The sequence below is a fragment of the Leopardus geoffroyi genome, chromosome B2, assembly GCF_018350155.1.
Source record: "Leopardus geoffroyi isolate Oge1 chromosome B2, O.geoffroyi_Oge1_pat1.0, whole genome shotgun sequence".
Taxonomy (NCBI): domain Eukaryota; kingdom Metazoa; phylum Chordata; class Mammalia; order Carnivora; family Felidae; genus Leopardus; species Leopardus geoffroyi.
This window is the reverse complement of record NC_059332.1, coordinates 25,382,503-25,408,188: the sequence shown is the minus strand read 5'-3', so window position 1 is coordinate 25,408,188 and position 25,686 is coordinate 25,382,503. Positions and strand designations below refer to the sequence as shown.

At 47.0% G+C, this 25,686-nt stretch overlaps 1 protein-coding gene, 1 long non-coding RNA gene and 2 pseudogenes across 2 annotated transcripts; 2 read left to right on the top strand and 2 right to left on the bottom strand.

The window, feature by feature from the left end:
- The first annotated feature begins 572 nt into the window (after positions 1-572).
- On the top strand, positions 573-1,456 carry LOC123609873 (annotated as a pseudogene).
- Positions 1,457-3,617: 2,161 nt separating this feature from the next.
- Positions 3,618-15,572, bottom strand: LOC123609872 (annotated as a pseudogene).
- A 2,109-nt stretch (positions 15,573-17,681) lies between these two features.
- On the bottom strand, positions 17,682-21,754 carry LOC123608098 (tubulin beta-2B chain). The gene is made up of 4 exons (XM_045497575.1): positions 20,669-21,754; positions 19,753-19,861; positions 19,358-19,468; positions 17,682-19,001 (listed from the first exon to the last, which is right to left on the bottom strand). The coding sequence occupies exons 1-4, from the start codon at positions 20,723-20,725 to the stop codon at positions 17,941-17,943; spliced, it is 1,338 nt and encodes a 445-aa protein (XP_045353531.1). The 5' UTR covers positions 20,726-21,754; the 3' UTR covers positions 17,682-17,940.
- On the top strand, positions 19,868-23,852 carry LOC123608099. Its single transcript, XR_006717097.1, has 2 exons — positions 19,868-20,550; positions 22,052-23,852. It is a non-coding gene; the product is annotated as an uncharacterized LOC123608099 (long non-coding RNA).
- The last annotated feature ends 1,834 nt before the right edge of the window (positions 23,853-25,686 follow it).

Below are 25,686 nucleotides of genomic sequence, written 5' to 3'. Positions count from 1 at the left end.
TCGATGAACACCCAGGATATTCAGTAGAAATCCCAGAAAGGTCACACCTGAGGAATAGAACTTAAGTAGCACTAAAGTAAAGGCTACTCCAGATTCACCCAACAGAGCTTAGAAACAAGCCTGGGAAGGACCCTGCTGATCTGCAAGTAAGAGAACTACCTGCAAGAAGGAAGCCCAGCACTCTGTCAAAGAGGACAACAAAATCCAAATACCCGAAAATAAAACATTTGCAATATCTTAAATTCAATCAAAAGATAGTAGACATGAAAAGAAGTATGAAAATGTGACCCATATTTCGGGGGTGCGGAGATCAAGGCAATAGAAAGAGAGCCAGAAATGACAGATTTTTTAAATGTCAGGATCAGACAAGGATTTAAAAACAGCTTTTATGAATATATTGAAGGATTTAAGTGGGAGGCGGAGCAGGGCTTGAGGAGGAGGACACGCTGGGCTGAGAGAACTGTCTGGGAGCAGTTCTGACGGAGGTAGGCGAGCAGCCCGCGGAGGGGGCGGGGCCGGGCGGGGCCGCCGGGGTAGCAGCCGGCCGGTGAGCTGTGCGTCGCTCATCCCTCATGGAGCGCTTTGTGCTGCAGGTGCACGTGTCCACGTGTCGCTGCCTGGCCACCGTGGGATGCCTTCCACCGAGGCTTCTTCATCTTCTGCTACCAGAGCCACCAGGCTAAGACGGCTGTGAGTTTTTAGGAATCAGGAAAAAGGAGTACTACTCCTATGAGACACCTTCTGAGGCTCGTCCCCACAGACAGGAGAATCCTTGTGCCTCCAGCTGGAGTCTGGTGCTCCCCTCTTCAGGGCCTGCGGCTATCTGGGCCCCCAGACCTGCTCCAGATGTCCCAAAGCACATTACCGCTTTGGATAGTTGAGTTCCAGACTCCCACTTCCTCTTTTAAGGATTTGAAATTGTAACGGAAACAGAAGATGGCATTACACCTGAAGTCGTGGGAAAGGGTGATGTTGCAGAGATCATAGGAAGCGTGGGTGAAGCGCACGAGAAAGAATTGGATTCCACAGCAAAACATGAGTCCAGGGAAGAGAAAATTTTCCAGAAGTTTAAACCTACCATAGCTTTTGAATCTGGACAAGATTCTCAGAGATTGGCGGAAGTGTTGTCCTGATCTGGATTCCTGGTGAAAATATCCCCCCGAAAAGGGTATTCCAGATTGCCCCTGTAGTGCCAAGAGAGTATTTGAATTCCAGGCCATGCCTCAGCAACTCAGTTACCTTGAGGCAGACATACTAGGCAGAAGTGTTGACTAGGCCGCCCGGCTGGCCTCCCTGGTGCTCAAAGCTATAGACTGGGCTCTGGATACACAGAAGAATTTGTATGAAGCAAGATGTAACAGATACACCTCATAGACATCGTTGCAAAGCCTTAAAAATGCTGCTAATCTCTCAGACCTTGCAGTTCTGTGTCTTGGACTTTATCCTAAGGAAATAATTATACCAGAGACACTAGTACAAAAATGTTATTTTAGGCATTGCTTACAATGTCCAACAAAAATGTCCAGTGACAGGGAATTAAATAAATTTTGGTACATCCATGCAGTGCAAGACTATGCAGTCTTAACAGTACAGACCTATATGGACGCCAAACAAGATCTGGATCTAAACTGATCCATACCAAGGGGCCATTATAAATGGTATTCACAGTATGATCATATTTTCATCAAAATATTTGTACATGTGTATGTGCGCAGAAATAAATCTGGAAAGACAAATACCAGGTGTGAACTGGTTACCTATGAATGGTGAGACCAAGTGAAATGATCCTTTTACTTATATGTATATGTCTTTCTACAATAAAAGTGGATAATATGCCTAAGTAAGGAAAAAGAAGTTTTGTTTTCTGTTAAGAATGGATTTTTAGCAATCCGATGATGTAAAGTGAAATGGCTACAAAACTGTCAAATTAGGAAAGATTAGCCGTGCCAAACATTAGGTGAAGCAAGATAGAACTAGTTTTAGAAGGCACAGAGCATTTGGATTCCTTTTCCATTGCATTATATCCAAAGTTGAGATTTCCAGGGTGGGAGCAGATCTAAAATTCCTGACCCACTCTCCCTCTAGAGTGGTAACATGCTTGGCCAGAGACATCAGCACCAAACCCTCCTGCCCTTTGCTTGCCTACTTCATATTCTCCTCACCCTGTGCTGACAGGGTTTTTATTGATTCTGGCCCGACAGCTGGGCTGTAAAATGTCACATAGCACGGATGATGCACGTTCACCCTGGAACATTTTTCATTCCTCAGCAGTCTGTAGCCCAGCCCTTTGCCAGCAGCTGTGAGGCCAAAACTAATGACTTGGAAGCAGGTTGAGGTCCATGGGCATCTCAGATGGGAAAACCACCAGGCAGAGGTTCCTACCAGGGGGCATAGTACTTATAACAAAATGCAGTTCAGCAAAAATTGGCTGATGGAGAAGTGATTGAGACCATTCTCTACACTTAAGAAACTTCAAGTGTAGCAGAGAGAGAAGCAGAATTTCAGTGTAAAATTGTCAGAACCAAGGGGGTGCAGGAAATCCACGTGGGCGTTCAGAAAAAACGGATTGGGAAAGGGGAGCCACATCTGGAAATGGATGGGTGAGCAATGAATGTCTACAGGAAGAGGGATGGAGCAGGTGCCAAAGGTCAGAACTGCTCAGCAGGACATTGTGGGGACAGAAATATAGTACTGGGCAGGGCTGGAGGTAGGGTGAGCTGTCCCTGAGAGGGTAAGTCTGCTTTCAGCAGGTATCAGAAGTGCCATATTAGGGGGCTTGCACTTTATACTGTGTGGAAGCAGAATTGTAAGAGAAATAACAGAGGGTCAGGTTTCATTTCCAATAATGACTCCTGCCACAGTCCAAGGCATGGGTGGGAATTTTTCTGTGTTACACAGTGCCTCTGATGTGGTAGGTGCTCAGTAAATACCTATTGAATGAAAGATCAGTGAATAAAGGAAAAGAAAAAGGCTTTTTAATAGGCTTAGTGGGTTTGCAGCAAAAAAAGTAGATTATGAAATTCTCCAGACAGGTGGGGTGGGGGCGGGGGAATGTGACACCGCTGTCACAGGCACAACCAGGTGCAGCTTTGTTTCATTTTGTTTTTAATATGCTAATGTTGCCAGGGAAAGGTTTATCCTGGGAGCTCCAGAGCTAGAATGTGTCAAAACTCTACCGACAACATTATCTAGAGCCCTGCTACTCACAGGATGGTCTGGGGGCGGCAGCAGCATCCACTGGGTGCTTGTTAGAAATGTAGGGCAGCCAGCCCTGTCCCCAGCTGAGTCAGAATCTGCGTTTTAACAAGTGCCCCGGGGTGGGGGAGGGGGAGAGCAGGCAGTCTAAAGTTTGAGGTGTCAGTCTGGGTGTGGAAGCTATGCCCTACATGAGGAGTCATCAGGAGGACCTGGGAGAGGGGAGAAGAGCTAGAAATCCCCATTTCCCTACTTCTTCTCTCCTGAGGCTCCAAGTGGGACCTAACAGGAATCTATGAGTTTCTTTCCAAACCCCAGCAACTTCACACAGTTCAACCTCACACTTGCCTGTTTTTTTTTCCTTTTTTTTTTTTTTTTTTTGCCTATGAAAATGTATTACTGTCGTGTGTGCACCATCAAACTTAAGATCCTGGTCTTTCCTTCTTGCCTTTTATACAAGCAAAACAGAGACTTTGGCTACTTTGACATCCTTAATGTCTCCAGGAATGTCACTGACAACATGATCTTTGCAACCAAATCCAGCCATCAGAACTTCCATCATTTTCCTCAATAAAATTCAAACAACCATCATTGGGTACAAAGGCTGTGATTATTTATTTATTTATTTATTGCCTTTCTTTTTTTTTTTTTTTTTTAATTTTTTTTTTTCAACGTTTATTTATTTTTGGGACAGAGAGAGACAGAGCATGAACGGGGGAGGGGCAGAGAGAGAGGGAGACACAGAATCGGAAACAGGCTCCAGGCTCCGAGCCATCAGCCCAGAGCCTGATGCGGGGCTCGAACTCACGGACCGCGAGATCGTGACCTGGCTGAAGTCGGACGCTTAACCGACTGCGCCACCCAGGCGCCCCTATTTATTGCCTTTCTTGATCACCTGGACCCTGACGCACTTTCTGATACAGAATTTGGCTGTTTGTCTTCAACCCCTACTTTTTCCAACACAATTCCTCTTGCAGAGGAAGCACCTCCAAAATGGTTGGCCTTCAAGGCTGTGCCCAAGCTCGCTTGTGCTGTTCATCACACCACCTGATCTCAACGGTGGCTATGGAGCTTCCTGGCAGTACAAAGCCCCCAACACTTGCCCGTCCTGCTGGCACCATGGGCCTGAGCCAAAGAGCTCAACCTTACACTTTGGGAGTGCCCACAATGAGGCTCCATGCCCTCTCCTCACTCAGCTACTGTGTGTGTGTGTGTGTGTGTGTGTGTGTGTGTGTGGTGTCACCATCCCTCTGCTCTCTGACTTGAGTACCAGCCATGCCTCCTGAGGACAGACAGGTAGGAGGCTTGGCTGGGAGGGCACTCTGTTTAAGAGATGACAGTTCTGGGGTGCCCGGCTGGCTCAGTCGGTTAAGTGTCCGACTCTTGATTTCGGCTCAGGTCATGATCTCACAGTTCATGAGTTCGAGCCCTGCTTGGGATTCTGTCTCCCACTCTCTCTACCCCTTCCCCACTTGTGCACCCTCACTTGCACTCTCTCTCTCTGTCTCTCTCTCTCTGTCTCTCTCTTTCTCTCAAATCAATTAAGTAAACATTAAAAAAAGAGAGAGATGACAGTTCTTCTATACGTGTTTAATGCTATCCATAGTCCTGACCACAATCAGTAATAATATCAAATACTGGGGGTGCCTGGGTGGCTCAGTCAGTTAAGTGTCTGGCTCTTGATCTCCACTCAGGTCATGATCTCACGGTTTGCTTGGGATTCTCTCTCCCTCTCTCTGTGCCCCTCCCCTACTCACACACTCTCTCTGTCTCTCTCAAAATAAATAAGTGAACATTAAAAACAACACTGCTATTTTAGCACTGTTCTAGGTACACAAATGCACTGTTCTAGGTATTGCATTTGTATATAACCTTATAGAACAGCCATAATGACCATTCCTAGTTTAATGATGCAGAAACTAAAACCCAGAAAGGTTAAGTAACTCGCCCAAGTCACACAGCTTATAATCAGAACGATGCCAGATTATCATTTGGGCACCAGTGGCAGAGCTGCTTGATGCTCTATTGGACAAAACCTTCAGCAAAAGAGCTTTGCTCATTTATTGTTGGACATACGAGCTAAAAGCTAGAGAAAGCATTCAGAAGGAACTTGGGACTTAGTGAATGGCTTAAAAATGAGTTAAAACATGGGGCGCCTGGGTGGCTCAGTCGGTAAAGCATCCGACTTCAACTCAGGTCACGATCTTGCAGTCCGTGAGTTCGAGCCCTGCGTCGGGCTATGGGCTGATGGCTCAGAGCCTGGAGCCTGCTTCGGATTCTGTGTCTCCCTCTCTCTCTGCCCCTCCCTCGTTCGTGCTCTGTCTCTCTGTGTCTCAAAAATAAATAAACGTTAAAAAAAAAATGAGTTAAAACAGGACATATGGATCTGGCTATCCATCTCACTGCAGGGTAGATGTGTTCCCTGGAACCAAGGTGCTCCTACTAAGTCCCCATAACTGAGTCATAATCAGTCCCAAACTCCAGCCCATGTGTCTGGGACAAATAGAGGGATCTTTACTGAAAGATGCTGTTGTCATGAACAACCGGTTGACTGTGTGTGTGGAAGGCAGGAGAAATGGAGCCAAGGTGGGGGGAGAATACCAGGCTCAGGCCATGGAGCTGAAGGATTTGTTCAAGAAGATTTGAAGCCCCAGAGAGAAATACCGACTGTCCAAAGGGGAAGTGTCTGCATCGCCAGTGGCTCAGGGATAACTGAAAGAACAAAACAGAAACCCTGGGTAGCCCAAAGCCAGAGCTCCCACCTCAGGCCATGCCCAGAAGTGAGAGAAGGAAGAAAACCAGTACTTAGGGGGACAGAGGGCCCCATCCCAGTTCCATTGTGGCCCAGATGACCCAGTCTCTCTGCTTGGTGCCCAACTCAGGGTAGAAGTAAGGAAGATGGCAGAGGGGAGCCCAGTGGACGGTGCCAGCTGAGCCAATCTGCCAGACAGTTGAGTTAGGACAAGAATCTTGCAGCTTAGAAGTCCTCTGCTCCCAAGCTTTAGAGTTTCTAGTTTCTTTTTTTTTAATGTTTATTTATTTTTGAGAGACAGAGGGAGACATGGCATGAGTGGGGGAGGGGCAGAGAGAGAGGGAGACACAGAATCCAAAGCAGGCTCCAGGCTCTGAGCTGTCAGCACAGAGCCCGACGCGGGGCTTGAACTCATGAGCTGTGAGATCATGACCTGAGCCAATGTCAGACGCTCAGCTGACTGAGCCACCCAGGCGCCTCTAGAGTTTCTAGTTTCTAATTTTTTCAATGAAGTTTCTAAGTTCATCTTTCAGAACTGTCCTACAGGGGTGCCTGGGGGGCTCACTTGGTTAAGCATCTGACTCTTGATTTAGGCTCAGGTCATGATCTCACAGTTCATGAGTTCAAGCCCTGCATCGGCCTCCATGCTGACAGTGCAGAGCCTGCTTGGGATTCTCGTTCTCTCCCTCTCTCTCAGCCCCTCCCCACTCACACTCTCTGTCTCTCTCTAAATAAATAAACTTAAAAAAACAAACCTTTTTTTTTTTAAAGGAACGATCTTGCAAAAGGGCTCCCCACCTGGCGAGAAATTGGGAGTGTCAGTGAACCCCTAGATTGCAGGAGGAGTGGTGATCTTGCAGTGACTTGCCTGAAGGCCTGGCCATAGAAGCTGGTCTGGGGACGGCAGGGCACCCAGAAGGGCCAGGATGAGGGGCATCTAGGAAGGCTGTTAATCCCTCCTGTCCTGGACTGTAAATTCTCTTCCTCTTCCTCCTCTTTTAGTCAACAGCTTCCACCTGTGTTTCTCCTTAACAGGCTCCTCTTTCTGGAAGGTCATTATTGGTGCTCATATAGAGAAGGCCTTCTTTAACTCACATCCTCCTTTCTTCCACCTCCTGCCTGGCTGGCCTCCTCTTGCTTCTGAGCTTCTGGTTCTGTAAGAAGCAATAGCATCACAGACTGAGGAAATACTGCAGAAAATAACCACATCTTCTATGTTAAAAAAAAAAAAAAAAAAAAACCTAGTTGAAGCCTTGCATAATTGAGTACAGGATTCAACACTAAAAAAAAAAATTTTTTTTAAATTCTTATGAATAGAAGTCAGACCCACACATGGGTGCTGTATAATGAAGATCTGCCCACAAAGACTGCTCTGGGTAAAAGCTGGGTAGATGGCAGCCCGCCCTCTTCCTGTGCCAGCACACACACCAACCCCTTGGCTTTATAAGAGTACCCAAACAAAGGAGCTTGATTGTGTGAAATGCTAGCCAAGGAGCCAGCCTGTGAGCCTACCCAGGTGACCGGATGGTGCAGGGCTGGCGGTGAACACCACAGGTCAAGAAGGCAGGAATGCTGAGTGCAGGACCCCGCTTCCAGCAGAAGAGTGGCAAGCTATAGTCTGGTGTGTCTCCTGTGAAGAGAAAGAGGTAGGATCTACAAGTGACAGTCATACCGTCTTCCTCCCAGAGACCTGTCAGCATTGCTAGCAAATAAAACAATAGAAGGAAAAGGAGTCCATGCTGAGGGTGACAAGAAGCACACAGTTCTGTACAGGAGACAGTACTCATTATCTCGCTGCATTTTCTTTAATAACATAACTTGGCTGTTTCAAGAGCTACTGTTTAAATCAGTCCACCCTCCTACAAGAATCCTGATTCCTATTATTATGTGGATCACATTAGACCTTTTAGTTTGGGAGAATGTAAATGTTGCTTCTTTATGAAAATTGCCCTGGCTTCAAACCAATAAGAATTAGTTGTTGTCATCTCTGTGTCTCCATGGCACCTTCACAGCATTTACCGCAGTCTGGCTGTACTTAATTGTGCTTATACTTGCCTCCCTGACTGACTTTGGAGACTCCTTGAAGGCTAGAGTATGTTTATTCCTATTTGTAATTTTTAGCACAACATCATGCACGCAGTGGGTACCCAATAAATATTTGTTGAAGTAAATGAATAATTAAATAGAAACATGACAGATGGAACTACAAGACTTTAGAAATGACTGGATTCTGGGAGATGTGGAAGATAGTGGAGGTGGGACCATAGGTTTGAATCTCCCTTGACCATTCTTCCCCATCAGCACCACCCCCCCCCATCAAAAAAACCCAAAAAAACAAAGAAACAAAAAACAGACCAAGAAGCTAACTAAATGAATGCTCAAACTAAAAAACCAAAATCCCTTTCAGAACAAGCCTGAAAGTGAGTAAAAACTGCTGGAAGGAAATTCCATGATATGGAGGATAAGATTAACAGCAGCAAAGGAAAAAGAAGATCCCAGTAAAAATGAAGGAGAGGCAACATTGAAGCAGATCTTTAAAGTAGGGCGGTTTCTGAAGCCAACAGAAGGGGGAGCTATAGAGCCATTCACCCCTTAAAACTATCCTAGCCTTTCTCTTACTCCTAAAACCACAGTAAAAGTCATTTCATCTAAAAATGGGCAACAGAAAAGGATCATGATCAAATCCAATAAAATCAAGAATAAACAGGAGCAGACTAATGTCTTTACAAATGATGAAAGTATGCCAGAAAGACAACAGATACAAACTAGTGAAAACTCACCTCAAATTTCAAATTCGCCAAAAAAAGAAGGAAAGTCAGGCAAAGGATAACAGATATATAAGGAAAAATATGTTAAAATTAGAAAAACTCTGACATGAGATTCTTGGAGAAAAGAAATATTTGTAAATAAGTGAAAGAACTGAGAAAAAAAGGCAAAAATAAAGAAAAAGTTATAAATGAAGTCCAAATTAAAAGGAACACAAGAACAAATAAACAGGACGGACACTAAGAGAATTAGTAGATGGAAAGAAAGAAAACACACTTTTAAAATTTATCTATTTTGAGAGAGAGAGAGAGAGAGCATGGGAGGGACAGAGAGAGAGACAGAGAGAGAGAGAATCCAAAGCAGGCTCTGCACCATCAGCACAGAGCCCGATGCAGGGCTCGAACTCAGGAACCGTGAGATCATGACCTGAGCCGAAATCAAGAGTTGGGCACCCAACCGACACCCAGGTGCCCTGAAAACACATTTTAATCAAAGAAAATGAAGAGAGGATTTCTACTTTTGGCTGGGATGAGGCAATCAGCATTAGATATATCTTCCTGACTGCAATAACTAAAAAGGGGGGCAAAATATATGAACCAATGTTTCTCAGGACATTGCACAACAAGCAGGGGGGGGGGGCGGGAACTTCACCCAGAGAGCTCTGGAGATCTGCAGAAAGGTCCTCTCCAGTCTTGGGCTGAGAATTGACAGGCACATACAAAATTAGAAATGACTCAAGAATAGGGAAGGAACAACTGGAAAGCAGTAAACCAAACAATTCCTTGAGGTCACACAGGGCTAGGAATGATTTGTGTTCCTGTGAGCTGGAATGGAAATGCCTCCTGGGCATTGCCTTAATAGTGGGGCTAAATTATCCCAAGACCTAAGAGTACTCTGGACTTGCCCTACTGTAGCTTAGAAGCAAGCTTCGAAAAGATCCAACCTATTCCAAGTATGTCCACTCTTCTTAAATAACAAGTTTTTTTTAAAAAAGGAAGAAAAGAGATCATCTTAATAAAAGCAGCTAGGCATAATAAAACATTACATACATACATACATAATAAAACATAATGACTAGTGACTGTTTATACAACATAAGTCAGGAGGCAATACAATGCTATCTTTAAACTTTTTTTTTTTTTTTTAACATTTATTTATTGTTGAGAGACAGAGAGAGACAGAGCATGAGCAGGAGAGGGGCAGAGAGACAGGGAGACACAGAATCAGAAGCAGGCTCCAGGCTCTGAGCTATCAGCACAGAGCCCGATGTGGAGCTAGAACTCATGAACGGTGAGATCATGACCTGAGCCGACCAAGCCACCCAGATGCTCCTAGAATGGCATCTTTAAAGTGTCGGCAGAAAATACATCGTCTGTGTAAAATTCTATATCCAGCAAAAATATCTGTCAGAAATGAAGCAGAATGAAGACTTTTTCAGCCAAACAAAAGCTGAAAGATTCATTGCCAGAAGATCAGCGAACAAAAAATGTGAAAGGAAGCTTTTCAGGTAGAAGAAAATGTTATTCAACCCAAACAGAGGAAGAGACCTGAATTGGTAAATATGTGGATAAATATGTTTTCCTTAGTTTTTAATGTTTTATAATGATAACTGTTTAAAGCAAAGCAGTGACAGTGTAGAGTGGGGTTTTCAAATATGTGAAAATAAGATATGGCTACAAACGCACAGAAAACAGAAGGGCCAATGGAAGCACGCTACTGGAAGGATCTCATCCTGTATGTGAAATGAGACACTGTTTGGAAGGTAGATGATTGTAAGTTAAAGATTTATCTTAAAAACCCTAGAGGGGCACCTGGCTGGCTCAGTTGGTTAAGTTACCAACTTCAGCTCAGGTCATGATCTCATGGTTTGTGAGTTCGAGCTCCATGTTGGGTTCTGTGCTGACAGCTCATAGTCTGGAGCCTGCTTCAGATCCTGTGTATTCCTCTCTCTCTGCCCTTCCCCCACTCATTTTCTCTCTCTCTCTCTCTCTCTCTCTCTCTGTCTCTCAAAAAATAAACATTAAAAAAGTTAAAAAGAACAACTTAGAATAACCACTAAAAAACATACACACAATGAAACCAATAGTGGAGATAAAAATGGAATAAAAAAAACCTCACTCATAATAGAGAACCAACGAACAATAACCAAAATTGAAGGTGAAAATGTTAGGACTGGAGTTGAAATGGCCTGGCTCCTAGGACTAGGCTTTTATTATACAAAATGCAAAGAATGTGCCACATGAGGCATCAGTAAAGAAAGTTTTCTGAGAAGAGGTAGAACCTTAGTATAATGCTAAGAGCTGAAAAGCATTTTGGGAAGGAGAAGTAAAACAGGATATTCTTCAGGGGGGAGGATGGTATCTACAACGGTGAAGGATGGAGAAGAGGAAGTGTGACATTTTAGTTGGAGAAATTAATAAAAGAAAGTATTCGTGCAGAATATTGGAAACTAATAAGGGAGGTAAAGAGGTTTGCCAGATGGTCCGGTTCTTTGAATTTAGACTTGAGTCGGTAGTCAAGATGGAACCTCTGAAGATTTGCTTATCTGTGTATCAGGCATGTGTCCTCACCTGCTGCTCTAGATATCCCTTTATATGTGGCTCTCGTCACTTTTTTGGTGTTGTGCTGCAAATATCATGCACTTTGGAGTCAGAAATCCCTGGGGTTTACATCCAGATCCTCCACTTAGAGCTGAGTGATTTGGGGCAAATTGTTTAATCTAAGCCTGAATTCTTTTAGAAACTGTCAGTTCCCTAAACGATGAGACTGTCAGTCACGTGGTCCTTCCTTGCGCACCTGCTAGGAGGGCACATGATACAGGTAGTTAGTTGATCAGTGTGTCTTTTCCTTTCTCACATTACTGATTCAGGGGTGGGCACCTGACACAGTTCTGACCAGTCTACCTTCTTTTCTCTGGTTCACTAGCAATAGGGTGGGTAGAAATGAGCCTAAAGGTGCCACTATGTGGGGAAAGCCTGCCAAAGAATGAAGCTGAAACAGAGTGCGGAGGCAGGACAGTAATAAAGGAAAAAGTTCTGATAACATATTTAGAGGCTCCAGATGTAATCATGGTGGAACTTGAAAGATCTGCCCCTGGACTTTTTGATTATGTGAGTCGATAATTTCCAAAACTTACCTTTTCATGAGCAAACTTTTAAATTATCTTGGACTCAGTCAAAAGCACCTAAACTATATAGCATTTCTGTAGGATGAAATGAGAAAAGTGTGTAACAAACAGTTCACATTTGATTAATACTGATCATTATCACTTTCTTATCACTGTATATACCTCAATGACATTTAAACCTCTGATAAGTAGGTATTAAGAACTCTGTTTTATAGGAGGATTTAGAGAGGTTGGGGGGGTGGGTAGCTTGTTAAGGACCCGAAGTTAATAAATGACATAAATGAGGTGTTTCTCATTCTACACTATAGTCTCTGCAATAACATTCCTAGCACATGGTAGGCATTTGGTAAATGTTGATTCCCTTCTTCTTTCCTGTAAATGAGACCCTAAAATCATGCCTAACTACCCAGAGAGCTAAAGGAAAGCAGAGTCTGGTAACTTGCTTCTCTAGATCTGGCTCACTTAGGCATAGTTCACTCATCAGAACATTAACTTTGAACAATCTTTCCTACTTAATGTTTGACTCTTCCTGTCCTAACCTCTGAAAGCTTGTCCCTCTCAGCTGACCTCCAAGATTCCCAGCTACTTCTGGATGTGGGTATCTCAGATTCCCTGGCATGGGCTGGCCCTCTAGCCCTTTGACTTGCACTAGTCACTGACGCCTACCAGTATCTTCCTGAGCAGGTGTCTCTCATAATTTCTTCCATGTGACCCATGTGGCCCCACAGTTGCTCATGCAGGGTGTGTTCCCTGGTGCCCTCTCCTCCCACTCAATTCGCCAAAGTAGCTTTGGTTCTTTCTCCTCAGTGATCAAGTTTGCAAGTCACAGTGAAATACATTCATGAAAGAAAAATCCTATTGCTTTGGCCTATAGGCCAAATGTTCACGATCAGCACAACCTACTACTACGAACATTTCATTATAGATCTTTGAAAGGAATTTCTCTAGAAGTCATGAATGTGTGTTGTCATCAGTTGATCACAAATTAGAAATGCTGAGAACTAAGTAAACATTTTGATTTAGAAATTTGACTCTAAATTTTCTAAATATTGTAATCCCGAAGAAGAGACATCTTCTTTCAGGGGCATCTGGGTGGCCCAGTCGGTTAAGCATCTGACTCTTGATCTCAGCTCAGGTTTTGATCTCAGGATCATGAGTTGGGCTCTGCGCTGGGTGTGAAGCCTACTTAAAAAAAGACAAGACAAGAAAAGAAACCTTTCATTCAGTCTTCAGCTCTCTGCTTTGGAAAATGAGCACTTTAACCATGAAGCCCTTTGCAAACTTGTATCTACAGAGAGCACTGGAAAGGAGCTGAGAGATCTGGGTTAATGTCACTTCTTGACCACTTTTTAATTATGAAAGAAACTGCCAGTTTCCCATCCAGTGTCCATTCTCCACTTCTTCCTTTCTAACAGAACCTCTAAATTATTGGGGGGATAATGTGTCCATCTAAAAGCCTATTTGTACAGCCTTCCCTGCAAAAAGGGTAGCCAATGCAATGGAAGAAGAAGTCTTTGGGTGGACTCCTGACATTATCTTTAAGGTGGCTTACTTAGCTAGAAGGTAACTTTTTACCCTCCCTCTTCCCCCTCTTCCTTGCTTAGATCTCTACAGTCCCCTCCATTCCTCTAACTATACAATATTAAGACTCTATATGAGTGCACAAGTACAAAATCCCAAGGCTTTCGTAATCTCTATTTTATCTTGGCCATCTGGGCAAATTCAAAAGCATTTACATCGTTAGGTGGAAGTTAAAATGATTATGAGCATAGAATTACATGTGACCCTACAATTCCACTCCTAGGTATATAGCCAGGAGAAACACACACACACACACACACACACACACACACACACACACGTACATGAATACTCATAGCAGTGTAATTTTTTTTTAATTTTTTAAGTTTATTTATTTATTTTGAGAGAGAGCGAGAGAGCAAGAAGCAGGGGAGGGACAGAGAGAGATGGGGAGAGAGAATCCCAAGTAGGTTCCACACTGTCAGCATGAAGCCCAACGTGGGGCTCAAACCCACAAACCATGAGATCATGACCTAAGCCAAAACTGTGTCAGACCTTTAACCAACTGAGCCACTCAGGTGCCCAGCAGCATTATTCTTGATAGCTAAAAAGTGGAAACAACCTAAATGTCCACCAAGTGACGAACTGATAAACAAAATGTGGCATATCCATGCAATGGAATAATATTCATCCATAAACAGGACTAAGGCACTGACACATGCTATGGCATGGATGACCCTTGGAAACATTATGCAAAGTAAAAAAAAAAAAAAAAACAGACACAAAAAAACCAGAGTGTATGATCCCATTTACATGAAATGTCTAGGCTAGGCAAATCCATAGTGTCAGAAAGAGTAGTGGTTGCCAAGGGGCTGGAGGAAGAGGGGAGAGGGGAGGTCTGCCAATGGGCATGGGGCTTGTTTTTTGGGTGATGAAAATGCCCTGCAATTACATAGTGGTAACAGTTGCACAACTCTGTGAATATAATAAAACTCACTGATTTGTACTCTTCTGCAGGTGAATTTTTACGGCCTGTAAATTCTATCTCAGTTAAAAGGAAAAGAAAATATGACTATGAAACATTTTGAGTGAAATAGACTGCACCCAAATAGGCTTCTCTGGGTATGTGTTGGCAAGCATGCCTGAAGAAAAACATGAGGAACAGGGAAGATAGGGGGGAAAGCTTCTAAGAAACAAAGGTATGAGTGGGCCAATTTTCAAGGTAATAGCTCAACTTTGAGGTGCATTTAAAAAAAGCATGACTACATGATAGAATCTCTCTTAAACACTGGAAGGAAATCAGCATTACAGTAGTTGTCAAACAGCTTTGTCTAGTATATAAGTCACATCTTAACTAAAATGGGGATGTGTAGAAGGTGGCACTCCAATGTGCTACTTCCTACTCATTAACTTCCTACTCGTTTTCACAGCAACCATCCCCCGACAGAACATTCTAGCCACCATGATTACACTAGAACAGTGTATCTGCAGTGTTTTAGAACCAGGAAATTCAGCATCATCAGTCAAACAGTGATGCCACTAGAGACAAAGGCCCTTCAGCATTTCATCTGTGCCCAACCTATCCAGGGAGGTTGAGTTGCATTGGAATTTTTTTCTGGAAGCCAGGACATTTCTCTTTCTCGTTTTCATGTGGCCTTGTATATAACAGAACCTGAGAGATGTTGTAGAGAGAAGAACACTGAGTCCAAGATCTGATTTGTACAGAAAAAGTCCAGTGACCTTAGACAAAAGTCACTGAGCTTCGATCTCTTCCCTTCCAAAATAAAGAGGTCAAGCTAGATGATCTCTTAAGGTTACTTTTGGTTCAAATTTCGATTAATTGAACACACTTGTGATGAAATGGGAGCTCCAACATAGTCTAAGATCATCTCTGGGGCTGATGTAGAGGGGCAGGCAAATTTGGAACATATGGGATTTCTGTTCCTTCTCAGATTCTTGGAAGGACCTCAAGGTAACTCCAGCTTCTCCTCCCTAACCCCAACCTTTGAATCCCAACCTTTGAATCCTGCATCACATCCCAGTGGGTTTTATAATTTGGATACTGTGTCTGCCTAATAGTGAATATCCTCTTGGTGGCACCTCAGGGAGCAATAGAACATTTCCTTTGTTGAGGGGTGAAAACCCACACACATACACGTACACACATACACTCACCACCACCACCACCAGCCCCACCAGCCCCACTGCCATGACTATCCCCACCACTACAAATTCCATCAATGTACAATGGTAATGCAACAAAAGAAACTAAGAGTTTCAAAAGTATCTTTTAATCTGAGTGTTAGTCTGCATTTTCTTGTTTTTGAACTGTTTTCCTAAGTATGCATTCCAAGTCATAGTATACAACTGTGCTTTTAAAGCGTTGCCCCAGAGCATCTGCTTGGACTGGTCAGTCTGGCACCCACTGTGCTGATCATGTGGAAGTAAGGTCTAGCAGCACACAGACCTGGGTATGCTGACAGGCTAGCAGGCTGCCCTGCTGGGTGCCTGCCTGTCCCCTTCTCACAAGGTGCGAAAGAGGCAGGATACTTACAATATGCCAAGAAGCACCTGGCAGTGATCCCTGTCTTCTCCAAAGTCACTGGATCATGTGTCTGACAGGTTGTGGGGAATGCATGGCCAAGGATCCAGGGGGTCCTGGCAGCTGAACCAAGTGTTCAGGGCATTTAAAACCAATGTTCCCCTTCAATTAGGTTGTTGGAAGCTTTACATCAGCCCAGCAGGAATGGCACCAGCCAGTTCATTGTTAAATACAGAATATTGAAACAGAAGTCACTGACTCTTGACTCGTGCCCCTACTCATCACTAGGTCTAGTTTTTATAATATATAATTCTTGTAAACTGCTGCTCTTTTCCATTGTGAGGGCCGTTTTCACACCATTTAGAATGATGCTGCTCACACTTTTTCTTTGGAACTGTTTTCATGAATACCTCAGCCTCTTTAAAACAGAAATCCCTTACCCACCCCTCATCTTTTCTCCTCCTCCTCCTTCTTAAAAAAACAAACAAACAAAAAAAAAAAACAAAAAAAAAACCAGGGTCACCTGGGTGGCTCAGATGGTTGACCGTCGGACTTCAGCTCAGGTCATGATCTCATGGTTTGTGGGTTCGAGCCCCACATTGGGCTCTGGCTGACAGCTCGGAGCCTGGAGCCTGCTTCTGATTCTGTGTCTCCCCCTCTCTCTCTCTGCCCCTCCCCTGCTCACTCTGTCTCTCAAAAATAAGTAAATGTAAAAAAAAAAAAAAATTCCTTAAAAAATAAATTAATTAAAAAAAACAAAAAAAAAACCCATTTGTGTAGGAATAGAAGTAGAATGAAATAAATACAGGGTCAGATTTAAAGTAATAATTTTTCCAATTTTGCATTTGTTTAAAAAATCAGAAAAATTATAGCTCCAGTGTTTTATTTATTTTTCTTTCTATAAGGGTATGTAAACAAATTTTGTACCTCTGTTTATAACTTACTCTCCGCTTCTCTTCCCCAAATAAGAAACTGACCAGACCAAACTACGGCAGAGCATGACACAACTTGGCAGAAAATTTCCATGGAAAAATTTAAGGGATAGCTATTCTCATACACACAATGACATACACAAAATTATTTATTGTGGCACTATACTGTAGGAAAAAAGTGTAAACAACCTACATGTCCATTGGTAGGGAACTGGTTAAATAAAGTATGGCACAATACTGTGTATCCATTTAAAGGAGGGAAGCTCTCTATATTTTGAAGATAAACTGTTCAGTGAAGAAGAGTCAGCAGAACAGTGTTCCTATCATAAAATGTGTGAAGGGAAAAAAAGGGAATAATCTACCCAGATTTGAAGATATATGGGATATTTCTGCAAGGATTCAGAAAAGAACAATGATAAGAATGGTTGCCCTCCGGGGAGGAAAAGTGTAGCAAGAAACACAGGAGGAAGAGACGTACTTTCCACTCTCTATCCTTTAGAATTTTGTGCTGTTTGCACGCAGTAACTTATTCAAAAAAAATTTTTTTTGGTAAAGCAAGTGAAGACACAGTAGGATTTCTACATGAAAGGACACTTAGTTGGCTTTCAAGTAGGCAACCTTTCAACTAATAAAATATTTAAAGGCATTTACAAATTCGGGTTGATGTCACATCTTCAGCTGGGTATGACTGTGGTTGGTTCAATTTTAGCATGCCATCGGTAAACTCATTTTCACCCATCCCTTCCCTTTGCTAGAGGAAGAATTTAATATAATGTGTTCCAAAAGTTACATTCAAATGGCAATAAAGAAGTCAATAAAGAGAAGGAGGCAGAAGAGAGGACACCATTAGGACACAAACGTTTATGTGATTTTAGCCGTTACAACAGGAGTTCAGAAATAGCTCAAATGTTACATTGATGTCGTCAATATTACAAAAAGAAAGGAAACCAAATGACAGGCAACAGTGAAGAGCACCAGAGATGCCGCGCACACACCTAGAGAAGACCATGCTTCTTTCCTTCGACTGCCACGAGATTTTCACCACTAAGCCCCCCTCCCCCGTGCTTTTCCTTCTCAGCTTTCCCTAACCCGCTTTACACCGAGCTTAAGCCTCGTCCTCGCCCTCCTCCTCCTCGAACTCGCCCTGCTCGTCGGCCGTGGCGTCCTGGTACTGCTGGTACTCGGACACCAGGTCGTTCATGTTGCTCTCGGCCTCGGTGAACTCCATCTCATCCATGCCCTCGCCCGTGTACCAGTGCAGGAAGGCCTTGCGCCGGAACATGGCCGTGAACTGCTCCGAGATGCGCTTGAACAGCTCCTGGATGGCCGTGCTGTTGCCGATGAAGGTGGCCGACATCTTGAGGCCGCGCGGCGGGATGTCGCACACGGCCGTCTTCACGTTGTTGGGGATCCACTCGACGAAGTAGCTGCTGTTCTTGTTCTGCACGTTGAGCATCTGCTCGTCCACCTCCTTCATGGACATGCGGCCGCGGAAGATGGCAGCCACGGTCAGGTAGCGGCCGTGGCGCGGGTCGCACGCGGCCATCATGTTCTTGGAGTCGAACATCTGCTGGGTCAGCTCGGGCACCGTCAGCGCGCGGTACTGCTGGCTGCCCCGGCTGGTGAGCGGCGCGAAGCCGGGCATGAAGAAGTGCAGGCGCGGGAAGGGCACCATGTTCACGGCCAGCTTGCGCAGGTCGGCGTTCAGCTGGCCCGGGAAGCGCAGGCAGGTGGTCACCCCGCTCATGGTGGCCGACACCAGGTGGTTGAGGTCGCCGTACGTGGGGGTGGTCAGTTTCAGGGTGCGGAAGCAGATGTCGTACAGCGCCTCGTTGTCGATGCAGTAGGTTTCATCTGTGTTTTCCACCAGCTGGTGCACAGACAGGGTGGCGTTGTAGGGCTCGACCACCGTGTCTGACACTTTGGGCGAGGGCATGACGCTGAAGGTGTTCATGATGCGGTCGGGGTACTCCTCCCGGATCTTGCTGATGAGCAGGGTGCCCATACCAGACCCTGTGCCGCCCCCCAGTGAGTGGGTCAGCTGGAAGCCCTGCAGACAGTCACAGCTTTCTGATTCCTTCCTCACCACGTCCAGGACCGAGTCGACCAGCTCGGCTCCCTCTGTGTAGTGGCCCTTTGCCCAGTTGTTTCCAGCACCGCTCTGGCCTGCCAGAGGGAGAGACTTCGTAAGTCACTGATGACTGGATTAAATTCTTTTTTTTACCTTAAACCCCTTCATGTAGATTAACGAGTCAGTGTTAAGATTACTTCAGATTATCACCAAAATGACCAGACATTAAAATATGTGGTTATACATATAATTATAAATAAGAAAGGCTAGGAATACCTGACTATTAAGGCTGAAAGGCAGATTGTTTCAGCCGACACGAAGATTGAACTGGCACACACAACAGGGATCTTCTTCACACAGTAAGCTACTTTCTCCCTTGGGCAGTCATACACCCTTCCACCCTGAGCTGTCAAATGAGCCTCCCATGCCATCAGCCATGCCAGTCACTCACCAAACACGAAGTTGTCTGGCCTGAAGATCTGGCCGAATGGTCCAGACCTGACCGAGTCCATGGTGCCTGGCTCCAGATCCACCAGGATGGCCCGAGGTACATATTTGTTACCTGCAGGGAACACAGCTGGACTTAGACATATAGGCAGAGAGCTCTAAAGAGAAAGGCTTTTCTCCTTTTTGCAGGCACTGCTCTTGTCCCCAACAAAGGACATAGGAGGGGCTCAAAGGCTTTGGTTGTGAACCGGGGAACCCATTGAAATCATGCAGTGTAAAGTGGGAATCCTGAATCCTAGAGTCCTCTCTCCCCTGGGGCCACACTCCTGGAGTTAGTTCCGGGGACTAGAGAGTAAAAAACTGAAGGGTGGCCTGGGGGGGCAGGTGTAAAGCAATTACCAGTGGCTTCGTTGTAGTACACGTTGATTCTCTCCAGCTGCAAGTCACTGTCTCCATGGTAACTGCCAGTGGGGTCGATCCCATGCTCATCACTGATGACCTCCCAAAACTAAGACACAGAAAAAAGTTTGCATTTAGCCACGCCCGACCTCTCAGAGAGCTTGCATCTCACAATGAAAAGCCCTGGACTCAGTTGCAAAAACCCAAACTTTCAGGCAGCGTGACCCCGCCCTGCCTCAAGGCTTGTATTTTACAGGGTGAGAAAGTTGAAATTGGGCGTTTCCCTGGCGAACAGCTGCCGGCGGCAGGAGGTGGGAGTCTCGTCGGGGCGGGGTCGAGGGGGGCAGCCAGCAAGCTGCGGGCTCCGGCGACTGCGGAATTGCGCGCTCAGAGTCGCAGCTGCGTGCGGCAGCAGGAGGCGGGCGCGGAGGGGGTGGGCTGGGGAGCAGGGACCGGAGGCAGCGGAAGGAGGGTGGTTTGGGATTCAAAGCACGTCCTGAGACCTCTAGACAATCGCTCTCCTCCCCTCCCCCACAGCTCGCCTGGGGTTCCAGCGGGTAAAACCACTTCTCCGGGAGTCTCTGCCCCTCCGGTAAACCCGCGCGCACAGCCTCGGGGACACACCCGAGCCTTCTCCAGGCAGGCTTGCCTTGCCGAGTGAGGAGCAGGGAGGAAGCGGAGACCGAGGAGTGGCCGGGATTCCAAATGAGTTACAGCAAAAATGAAAGAGAGGTTCCTCCCCCTTCCAAGTCGCCTCCGAGCCCACGCCCCACACCGCCGCACAAAGCAGCCGGGAAGGTCTGTTCTTGGGGAACCCAGGGCCTGCTCAGGTCGAGGCTCGCACCCGGGAACCCCGAGGGGCTGCAGGCGAAGGCACCCCACCACCCCCCGACCCCTCCCGGAGCGGCGCGCCCACCTTGGCGCCGATCTGGTTGCCACACTGGCCCGCCTGGATGTGCACGATCTCACGCATGGTGTTAGCTAGCTTCTTCTGGCCCTGGTCGGCGTCTGGTCAGTCTGTCCGTCCTCCCTTAAACACCCACTGTGGGGTCACCGGGAACACGCTCGGGAACCGACTGGCTGAGAACGTCGGCCCGGCGGACTGGGCCTTTTATGCAGGGAGGGTGGGGCAGCCTGCGTAGGCCGCGCCCCCAGCCGGAGCCCCCCAGTCCCCTTCGCGCTAGCGCTCTCCAGGCCCAGCTGACGTAATGCTCCGAGCCCCAAGGACCATCCCGGGGGCTGGACATTGGGCCCGCAGCCAATCAGCACAGGCTTGCGGACCAGGCGAGGGCTGGGGGCTTAGGGTAGTAGGGTGGGGGCGTGGGCATTGTCTAGGACTTGGATGGGGGAAGGTGGAAGAGATGGGTACTGAGAATTGGGGGTAGGTGAGGGAACTGAGGGCGGGAGGTGGGCGAAGCCAGGGTAACCCGTGTGGGTAGGCCGGTGATGGGGGGAGAGCTGGTAACAGATGGGGTGAGCAGGGAGACTGGAGCAGGTGGAGAGGCCCTCAGGTGCTCTGGAAAGCAGCGCACGGTGCTCCGGAGGCTGGCAGGTGGAAGGTTGAGGTGGAGGGCATATGTGGCAGGTTGCTCTGCCAGCGTTGATTGAGGCGCCCCCTCAGCTAACGGCCAGGGATCTCTAAGCTACCCGTCCCTCGTGAGACGTCCCTCTTTCCCCAACCCTAGAAACCACCGACTGTCCAGCGGCCGAACCCCGGTCACACAGAGCCTTGGGACACACGCGAGCCCAGAGGAAAATCGTGTGTGATAAGGCTTTTGGGGTCTGAAGAACAGTGCCCCTGGACACCCAAAGCCCAGGAGCCCCAGGGGGCTCTCCACCCCCCCCCCCCCCCCAGCATCCACTAGCTCTCTCTTTTGTCTCTCTTAAGGGCTTCTGGCTCCCTCTCGCTTGCGGTTGCTGCATCCAGGGGTGGGGCGACCTCCGCGCCCCCTCCAGCCCCACCCGACTCTCTCCAAGACTCCCCAGTTCCCTGGCTGGTACCAAAGACCCTTCCACCCCAGAGACTGGCTTTTGTTCCTTGGGAGTAGATGGGGTGGGTGTGGCTGTCCGCGCACTGGTACTGTCCAGTGGTCAGAAAGTGGGTGGGGTACGGGGGGCGGGGCTGCGGCAGAACAAAGGGCTCACAAATATGTGGGATACCTCTCACAACTGAGTATTTAAAAATCACACCCCAGGCACTACTCCTGTCTGGATTTGGTTCATCTATTGTCCACTAAGGAGATGGGTTTCAAGGGTGATCATCGTCCGCTCCACCGCTAACACTCTTATCTTTCATCAGGTGCTGGACCCTGCTGCCTGCCTGCCACGAGGTCCCCAACCTTGGTGCTACTGCTTGGGGGTGAGGGACACGCCTAAAAACTGCGGCACAGCGAGGGAGAGGCCACCCGAGACCCTGACGCCTACAGAGCGCGTGCGCAGACTCTGAGCACTGACACTTTAAAATCCACAGTTTGTAGGTAGTGGAAGGAGATTATCTCTTTGTTACTTTTCGTGTGTACGTGTGTATTGGGGGCGGGGTGCGGAATCTGCTTGTGTTTAAGGGTGAGAGTTGAAAGCGTGCATGAAATGTTTACTACGGACCTGGAACCTGACCCCTGCAATATCATGGGTGCAGGACCCTTCCCCTTGTCGACTCAGGACCGGTCGCCTGCAAGGTGACGTGACCCTTTTTCGTCCTCTGGCGAGAAGGGCCGAATGACCCGGGTTCCCGTGGGGGAGCGGAGCCTGCAGCTGTTGAGTGAGACCCTCCCAGAACTATCAGCAAGCTGTCACCGCCTTTCTTTCCCGCTGGGAGGTGGAAGGGGGGCTTTCAACTCAATTCCAGTGCACAAAGAGAAACCGAGAGAACAAAAGCCCAGCCTCCCCCAGACACCCATGGCGCCCAGACTGAACCTTCAGAATTCCCCAGACGCGGCTTCCCTTCTTGGGGTTAGGAGGGGGTCGGGAGAGAGGCAGAGGAGCCGAAGGTCCGCCCACATGCCGCACTTGCCGGGTTCCAAGGACCCAGGACCCCGAGTTTCTAATCCAGCTCCTACAGATGCAGAAACGTCGAGGGTGAACGACTCCCGTGGTCACACAGAAAGTTAAAAACAGGGCTCAGTCTGCAATCCCGTCTTCCGGGCCCCCAGGCCTCGGGGAAGGGGGCCACGTTGGGGCCGCAAGAGCTGTGGTTGGTGTCAGCACCCGGACCTGGAGGGCGGCTGCGATGGGACCGAGGCGTGCGGGAAGGAACCCAGCGAGGGTGGCACCCGCGCCCAGTGTAGACGCTCACTGAGCGGTTAGCGCCTGGCTACCAGGGCCGAGGGGTAACCCTGGCGCGCGGGGCTCCAGGGGATCGGCTCCATGCCGGGAAATTTGAGCCGGCCTCCAACCTCCCTCACCTAACGGTTTATTTTCTCAGCTTCGGTTTCAGAGCCAGATTTCCGCGGAGTGTCGGGTGAAAGCGTGAGCTCAAGATTATGTGGATAAAAGGACCCTTTCCTCTCGGGTTTACTTCGGGGGGAAAAGGCTTGGGATAGAGTGAGGCTGGAGCTCGAAGCCCTTCCTTTCACACATTTGCGGGTACTGTCGCCCACCCCCAGCCGCTGCGAAGCTGGCATTCTTGTTCTCGGTTTTACATCTCCCCCTGCCTCCCCCCCACACCCCGCCCTTTTTGGATTCATGCTGCTGCACATTTTTATTTTCACAAGAAGCTGATTTTACGTTGGTGACAGCCAAATCTTTCAGTTTATCTGCTGATCCTTATCATTCTTATTCCGTATAGTTCCTGAGGTGAGGCTGGTGAGGGAGAGATTCGGCCGCATTTGCGTCTTCCAGCATTTCTTTTTGTGAATTACACAGAATTCCTTTCCATCTAGGTCATTGTATATCAGGCGTTAAAGGTGTCAGAACTGTGTATTTCACCATCACTTACAGGCTAAGTAGCTTTAATGATATGCTAATATTTCTAAATTTTCCCTTCACCAGAAGTTGTAGACATAACTTGGTGTAAAATAAAATTCAACATTTATTTTATGCATAACTGATTGTATGGCTGAGGTAGGATACCCCCTAAGCAATTAAAATTATATTTGCCCTCACAACATTGAGAGTATTTAAATGGCAAATTCTCAAGTGATTTTGCATTTATCTATTAGTACACGTAGAGTCACTGTTTTAATTAATTGAAGTCTGATAGGGAGTACTGTACGGCTGAATTGGTAGTGAATTTTTAAAGCATTGTTTCCTTAAAGCAAGATTTTTTTGTTTTACACGCTTATTGAAATCACAAGACCTCTAGCTTTCTCATTTCCTTACTGCCCTGTCTGCATTCACCACTGAATACACAGCTCCAAGCCCGGTTAGCCTAACAGGCTACTCCGCGGCGAGATGCACGCGGTTTCCTAGGCAACCGACACTTGGCCAATGAATGACGAGAGATTGAAAGAGACCGCAAATCCATCATTATTTCCTTTTTCTTTTCTTTTCTTTTTTTTTTTTTTAACTCTTCCCAATACTCTCCAGCTAGAGGTATTGGAAAGCTACCAATCCTAACTTTTATGTAAAGAAGTCAAATGCCCAGGGGAAGGGGTCGCAGCCCTATGTTGTGACTGTGAGGAGAAGGTGGTGCGGGGGCTTCCTAGGCTCCACTGAGACCTGCGCTTTCTCGGCTTTGTCATTCTCTCTGTTCATATCCCACTGTCCTCCCCCCACTCCCAGGCCTTCCCCTCCCCTGATGAGAAGCCAGCAGTTCCCGGCAGAGTCGGCCCCGTGCTATTTGGTCCAAGGGTTGCGGGGCCTGTGAGTCGAAGAGCCCTTGACCTTCCGCAGTCGTGGGGCTCTGTGGGGACCAGCCGGCCCAGGTAACAAAAGAGTGGAATGAGCAGAGAAAATTGCGAGCCCGTGAATGCAGGGCAGTGCGGAAATATTTACTTTTGTTCCTTGGTAAAGCTGGCTGCTTTCCCGTTGCCTGCGTTCGAATTTGGGTTAAAATGGCCTCAGTGCAGGCTGAGAGTGCTGAGCTTTCACGGAAGAGATTTGCCTTCTTTGTCATACAAATGCGCAGAGGGAGTAGAACCCGGCTTTCCAAGGCGCCGGCGCCCTTTTATAAGCAGCCCCTCCTCCCCCAGTGTATCAATGATCTGTAAGACTCTTAGGCTGGGGGAGGGCAAGCCAGAGAATGCTCGCTCTGTGAATCCTAGGTAAATGGCATCTCAGATACAGAGCCAGACTGTGCAAAAGCAGAAACACAGGAGTAGAGAGTACTCTTAAATGGGAACATTATAAAATACTAAGCTTGACAGGGTGCAGCTTGCAAGGTGCAGTCCGTGCAGTAGACAAATTTATAATGAAATGAATTGCACACAAGAAGATACATTCGGGAGCCATTTTAAGTCGCAGTGGCAGACTGCTGTGGATTCATGCGATGGCAATTCTGTCACCACACCTTAGAAACTTCCACCAGCAGCTGCTGCTCACAGACGGCTAGGCAGCTCACAGTTTCTCTTCTACATGGGCCCCTAGACCTTTGCTTGCCATTTAAATAAAATTAAAACACTCATATTCAGATAGATACAGATACATATGGTAACCCCCTTGCCTCTTGGATTTGGATGCCTGGTGGATTTTAGCTATGTCTTCACAGAAGAAAGAAATAGGTCAGCTTCTGAACAGGAACTCTTCTCTTGACATGCCCAGCCTACTTTGGAGTGCCAGCGCATATTCTCCTCACGTTTTCAAGAAAATAATGCATTAAGGGAACCTACCTCTTTCAAAATAACCCAGAGGAGGGGCGCCTGAGTGGCTCGGTCCGTTAAGTGTCTGACTTGGGCTCATGATCTCACAACTCATGAGTTCTCATGAGTTCAAGCATGAGTTTGAGCATGAGTTCGAGTGTGAGTTCAAGCCCAGCATCAGGCTCTGTGCTAACAGCTC